The sequence below is a fragment of the Xenopus tropicalis genome, chromosome 3 (genome assembly GCF_000004195.4).
Source record: "Xenopus tropicalis strain Nigerian chromosome 3, UCB_Xtro_10.0, whole genome shotgun sequence".
Classification (NCBI taxonomy): Eukaryota; Metazoa; Chordata; class Amphibia; order Anura; family Pipidae; genus Xenopus; species Xenopus tropicalis.
Genome location: NC_030679.2, coordinates 128197876 through 128205060, shown reverse-complemented (window position 1 = coordinate 128205060; position 7185 = coordinate 128197876). Strand labels below are relative to the sequence as shown.

The 7185-nt window shown below is 41.1% G+C and overlaps 1 protein-coding gene across 1 annotated transcript; it reads left to right on the top strand.

Moving 5' to 3' along the window:
• The first annotated feature begins 2439 nt into the window (after positions 1-2439).
• On the top strand, positions 2440-3378 carry LOC116409555 (olfactory receptor 13F1-like). Its single transcript, XM_031898231.1, has one exon. The coding sequence runs from the start codon at positions 2440-2442 to the stop codon at positions 3376-3378; it is 939 nt and encodes a 312-aa protein (XP_031754091.1).
• The last annotated feature ends 3807 nt before the right edge of the window (positions 3379-7185 follow it).

Genomic DNA, 7185 nt, shown 5'->3' with positions numbered 1-7185 from the left:
ACTGGATTTTTTATTTACATACACGAATTGCTTTAGGTTTGAATTTTACTTTTGATGTTACCTGCTTTGTGTGAAAAAATATTACTTATTTGGTAGCATGAATACTTTTACTCTTTAAGGGCTCTGGCACACGGGGAGATTAGCCGCCCGCGACAAATCTCCCTGTTCACGGGCGACTAATCTCCCCGAATTGCCATCCCACCAGCGAAAATGTAAGTCGCCGGTGGGATGGCACACGCTGCGCAGGCGATTTTGGCAAATCGACGAAGTTGCCTCGCGAGGCATTTTTGCCGATTTGCCAAAATCGCGCCGCCGTGTGTGCCATCCCACCAGCGACTTACATTTTCGCCGGTGGGATGGCAACTGATGGCAACTCGGGGACTAATCTCGCGGGCGACTAATCTCCCCGTGTGCCAGAGCCCTTACCCTGTGTTATGTATTTGTTAACTTGCATCTAATTGACTATGTGCCTGATGGAGTTAATAGATTGGAGTGTTTGTAGTAGTGGGGGTTGTAGGCTACGCTACACTGATTGGTTTTTATATTTAGGTGGGTGTATCCTTTACCATGTATATATGTATGTATGTATGTATAACTTTATTTATAAAGTGCCACAAGGGTACGCAGCGCTGTACAATCTTACAATATACACAAATACACACAGGGAGGACAAGTGATATAATAAATAAATACAATAAATATATATATGTATATATATAAGTGCCATGTGGTATGAGACACAGTAGGAAGGAGGTCCCTGCCTCGTAGAGCTTACATATATATATATAGATGTGTAAACAAACTTTGTTGAGCCTTAAGTGCTAGATTAGCATGAAACGCGTTAGGCTGCATACATGAGGTATGATTTTTTAATGTTATTTATAAAGTATTATATATTTTTCTAAGCCTTTTTTGCGGACTTAAGGGTTGATTCACTAAAGTGCAATAAGTGTTACCACATGCTTTTTTGTGTTAAAATTGACACAAAAAATAACGCTCAATTCGCTAAAGTATTATCGCGTGCGTTAAGTCACATATCACATGCACTAAACAACGCATGATTGCAAGGCGTTAATTTTAACGCTTTGCGTTAATTCTCGCATAGAAATAATACTAACACATGATTCACAAACACATAAGAAGCGTTAGACGCGCTAAATATCGCATTCGTTTGTGCGGAAATTAACACCAAATTGTGGTTGATGAGCCTTTCGCAACACAACATGGACTTTGCAGTGGGATTTATTCAAGTATATGTGATGCAGCCTCCAGTTTTCAGGGAAATGCCCATTTTCAGAAAAGTAGTTTTAAGAACATAATGGTTACATGTGTTAAATTGTGCGTTAAATCGTGCACTAATATAGCAAGCGGCGAAATCGCGACTTAAATAACGCAAGTATCCTATAGTGAATCGTGCGTTAAGTTGCAAAAAATAAGAAGCGATAACATTTTTAACACATTCTATAAATAGCGCTCGAAATATCGACCTTTAGTGAATCAACCCTTTTTATCTTTAATAATTCGAGAAAACGAGTTTAGTCAAATTTGAGTTTTAGCAAATCTGCCCCTTAATTTACAAGGTAGCACCATGGCATATTATTAAAAAGATGAATTCTTTCTTTAAGATCTAATTGCTCACACTATTCTCAGAGGGGTTTCTGGGAAGAACAAACAGGAGACCTTTGGGGAACTGCGTCAGTAACTTTCTATATAAATCTGTATCTGTCAATACAAGTCTGCAGTGTAACAGTGTGAATGTCCTTGTGGTTTTATTGCTCATTCTAGTGACACTTGCACACTGCGGATGGTACAGTAGGTGCATAGAAACCTGTGGATAAAAGAATTATTTGTTACCACTCCTATTTAGAAACATTTTACTAAACATGGAGGATGTTGTCTCCTCCATCAGGTAAATATCATCTACTGTTGCTCCATTCTACTGTGAGTGGTTTGGGTTCCTCCGGTGCTTACGTATCAAGCTTTTTGCTGCTATTGAAGGAGTAGAATTTTGTGTTTTAGTTACTCCCTTAGGGGGAGAGTTGTGCCTGCAACATAATCTCAAAAGAGACCATAAGGGTATTTTGACCCTGGGGGGACACAAGTTCAAGAGAATGTGGCGCAAGTGCACAACCTTCATGTTCACCCCTGTGTGCTGCGGCCTGCACTGAGCCTAAAATTGAAAATTTGGCGCCCAGTGACGAGTGCAGCAACAGAAGCCACAGCTAGCCCTGTCCTTACCTGCCTTAGTGCCCCCCGTGTGTGCCTGACCCAGTCAGCACTGTATTAGTGAAGGGAGCCACAGTTCTTTGTGCTCCAAATAAACTTCAGCTGGGAAAGCCATAGTTAGGTTAACTATATTCAAAGTTAAAGTTATCACCTTTGAAAAATTCAGTCTTCACCTGTTAAATTCATTATTCTGCTTTTTCACAAAGACACAACATGGCTGAAAATGGGGTGAAAAACAGGACATTACAGAGAGAATTCCACCTCTTGGCATTTTTGAGTCATGAAAAACTACAGCTTCTGATCTTCCTTTTGGTGCTACTGATGTACAGTCTAACTGTATGTGCAAACCTTATCATTACTGCACTTGTATGTTTGGTGCCCCGCCTGCACACTCCAATGTACTTTTTCCTCTGCAACTTGTCTGTCCAAGACATTGTCTATGTCACTGCCATCTTGCCAAAGCTTCTGGCCATCACTATAACAGGAGACAACAGCATTTCTTTCCTGGGCTGTATGACTCAGTTTTATTTCTATGCATCATGTGTTACAGTGGAATTCCTTCTCCTGACCTCCATGGCTTATGATCGCTATGTAGCCATCTGTATCCCCATGCGCTACTCTCTCATCATGAAGAAAAGTGTTTGTGTTCTTCTTGCCTCTGTTTCTTGGTTCTTCGGTGCCACCGATTCAATTTTGTTTTGTTGGCTCATTTCTAATTTATATTTCTGTGATCATCATGAAATCAATCATTTCTTTTGTGACCTAAAAACTGTACTGAAGCTTTCTTGCAGTGACACTAAAAACATTAGCATTTTAATAATTATACTGTGTGTAATTATTGGGTTCCTACCCTTTTGTTTAATTCTGATCTCCTATGGAAACATTATATCTTCTGCCTTAAAGATCCGAACTTCAGTAGGAAAACTCAAGACCTTCTCCAGCTGCTGCTCCCATCTCACAGTTGTGCTTCTGTTCTGTGGGACATCTTTAAGTTTGTACATGAAGCCAGATTCTGGGAATTCCCAAGAAATGGATAAGCTGCTGTCTCTGCTTTATGTGGCTGTCACTCCCCTGTTAAACCCATTAGTGTATAGCTTGAGGAACAAGGATGTTATTAATGCTATTAAACATGTAATGAAATATTTTATATGATATTTTTGTAATGCAGAGCAAGTGCACCCTGATCATGGAGGCTGTTTTTAATATTACTTTAGCCTATTCCGGCTGTTTTCAGAGTGTAGATGAAGTAGCTGGTTGGTTATCAGAGTCACTAAACCCAACAACCAAACAACAGAAGCATTTTGAGGTTTATTTTATTAATATTTACATTTGTGTTGTTTTGTTGTTTTCTTTTATGCTCTTTAATATTCATCTCCATTTTCATTCATGTCTGAACTGTATTTGGACTTTGCACCTCATCTGAGGCATCATTAATGAGACCTAGTGAGTTTTTTCTGGGGTTCTTGGACATAAAGGCATGTAGAATACTGTATATACTCGAGTATAAGCCTAGTTTTTCAGCACCCAAACTGTTCTGAAAAAGTCACCCTCGTCTTATACTCGAGTTGGGTGCCATGGGTCCCTCCAGACCAGCACCCTCTGTCCTCTGTGTGCAAATTAGGCCCCCCGCAACCAGACCCTCCAGTGCCCTGACCCGCTCCCAAATTCCTCTTCATCTACCATCCTCACCTGTCCCATTCTGCACTAGACATTGCACTTTATATTCTATATAAACTATATATATAGTTTTGAAGGATTTTAACTCTTTGTGTTTAGCTTGGTTGCTGATTGAGCTAAGGGGGAAGTACTCTTAAGTTATCATTGTTGATACCATATTGTTTTTGTTGACCCTAGCTCTCCACTTACAGAGCTAGTTTACTGTTTTTCTTTAAAATAAATATTTAAAAACACATACCCCACTGATGCCTCAATTAATGTAATTGTATTGGAATTTATTTTGATTATTAAAACTTAGCAATAGCTGCTGCATTTCCCACCCTAGGCTTATACTCCAGTCAATAAGTTTTTCCAGTTTTTTTAGGTAAAATTAGGTAAAATCAGCTTATATTCGGATCGACTTATACTCAAGTATATACAGTACTTAAATACTATCTTCAAGAGTGTTAACTTTGTATGTCATTAATTGACAAAGGCTTGGCAGGTGGGGGGGCATTGCTAGAATTAAAAATCCAGGGCAGATATCCCACATCTTATTAACCACAACCATGTTGAAAGTCTAATGATGGTTTTCTGGAAGCTTGTAACCATTAAACTGCATTCCCTATGTCCCTATGTCCATTTCACTAGTAATTTGGCAACCAGAACTGAATATGTACATTATATTTAAGACATTTCTGGTTCTTATCTTTTACAATGGTCTTGTCAGGCTTCAAGTACATTGTGATATTACAATATCATATCCAGGGTTGGACTTGATCCCTGTCACCCTGTCACCGCCGCCGGTGTCCCTCCCCTGACATGTTGAAATTAAGTTCTGCGTTTAGGGGAAGACCCCTGCCAGGGGTTAGGGGGGTGTGGGGCAGTAGCCCCGGTTGGCCCTGCATCCCCCAGTCCGACCCTAGTCATATCACTTATAAAACGGAATGGTGACAACAATCTGTTGCTTTGGAAATTGTTAACTGTAAGTATTCCTTGCTAGGCAAACGCTAATGGGTAATGGGGGACACTTCATTGCTTTCCAAAGATCCAACAATAGTAAATATTCCCTGAGATGTCTGGTGTGAGGGCTCACAGAACCCATGCCCCATGGTTCTTGTGCTGCCTTTGGTTAATATAGCTTGATCCTCACCAGAACAATGCAAAGTTATCCTATCACTAATAAAGTACTGTCTGTGTCTTTTAAATCTCGGCTCTTATGAACACAATGTAAAAATCAAATGTTATCTTCTTATTCAACAAAACAAAATAAAGTGATTTGCTAGAGGACAAACCACATGGTAATCATGCTTCCCAGGCTAATAACCCAATGGTTTAGTATCTGACAGGGTTTGAAGAACTGATTTCCATTGATTGCAGATTAAAACAACAAACTTCTTGACTGTAAAAGTTAAAAATATTTCCACACAAAGGCTCCCTATTGTATGGTTGTAATAACAAACAGCAACAATACAGGGAGCAGAGAGACATTGTGATGAATTTTGGTTACAGATCTATATATGCTTGTGTAATACTTAAAATATGCATAATAATTGTAGGGACCCATAGGGTTAAATGGTCCCTATGGCTTTAAATCCACACAGGTTAAATTCCCTTAGTTGCTGGGCAGAAGGGAATGTATCTAAGTAAGTTTATTAACATATGTGTGCTATTGGCTAGTAGGTATGGTGACCACTTCCTGCCTCACTTTGCTATAGTGCTGGGAAAGGAATGGCACCTTCCTGTTTGCTTCCTCCTGAGGAACAGGATTGGTGTGTGCTGTGAGCCCAGGGAAGGGGCCCAGTGAAGTCGGGGAACAGGGCCCCGTGAATGAGGCATTAAATAGTGGCAGGTGTAGCTCCCTTTATTGTACCACTCTAGGAGTGTAAGGCAGTTAGGGTTGAGCTAGAAAGAGCAGTTCTGAGCTCCTGCATAGGAATTGCAGTTTTGGAGATATCTCTCCCAGGCCACATTGCCTGTAGTGTAGGGATCCAAGTGAATAGGGAATCAGGATAGAGAATCCCCTGAGGGATCCACTACAGGGTGTGTCGCAGAGGTGAAGTACAATTCCTGCCAAGTCTGTACTCAGGGGAGTGTCAGTCTGTATTAGACTCTGTATGTGGTGTTGCCTGTACCACTGGCCCCTGAGAAGCTTTATTGTGAGTAACCCTGTGGATGTTCAATAAACACTTATTATTTTGTTGTTTGCAAGAACCTCTGGCGCCCTCTGTTTTTATTTTTCTGTATAGCACTAAGAGGTATAGTTGCAAAACACCCTCACCTTCCTCTTCCACTTAGCAAAGGCCCATTCTGGGTGAGAGACTACAGTGTAATCCATGTTCTACTGGTACTAGTCCGGGAAGAAAGCTATTGAGCTGAAATAGAGGTTACATAATAATGTTATTGCATTTGCTATTTTGTAATGAAGAGACAATACAAATCCACCGAGGAACCAAAGTTTGCCACTTGTATTATACCCACTTCATATGTTCCAGAGAACAAGAACACATTGCTGTAGCAGGAGGTCATTTATGGGGCCGTTATTGGGGGTATATAGTAGCATGCATGCATGTATGCCTCACTGAAACTTGTGTATCATAATAAATTTGTACCCCCTGTTGTAAAAAAAAAAGAATATTAGATGTCACCTCAGAGTTCCAACTCTCAGCCTTCGGCCTTGTACCTTTATATGGTCATAGAGGTCATGGAACTCCTTCTATTTTACAGGAATAGGGGGTACATTATTTATTATTGTCAGGACCTGCCTGTACCAGAACTCTAGACTGTATGTTAGGCAGGTTCAGCATTACCTCACTGAGCCACTGGAGACCTTGGGCACCCAGCCCTGAACTTTCTGTTAACCCCTCTTCTTTGCTTCTGTGTCTATGTTCTCCTTCTCCTCCCTTAATTAGCCCAGGTGGTTGCAATCAGACAATTAACGGGCCTTATAAGCCTGTAAACCCCTGGTTGCTTGATCATTGAGCCCTTTTACGTTCCAGTGACCTTACCTGCTTGTTCCAGTCCCTGTTCCTGCCTGACTCCTGCCCGCATACCTGCCTGATTCCGTTCACCTTACCCTGTTCTACTACTCCTGTTCCTGACCTCTGTTTGATCTCCCGGTATTGACCTCGGCCTGATTATTGGACTCTCCCTGCCTTCAGCCTGCCCCTGACCACTGCCTGTTATTCCGGACCCTCCTTGTTTGCTGCCAGTCCAGACCCTCTGCCTGCTTTCCGGATTTGTTTCATCTTCTGCCTGCCTCTGACCACTGGCCTGTTGTAAGGACTTCCATATTTCTTATTG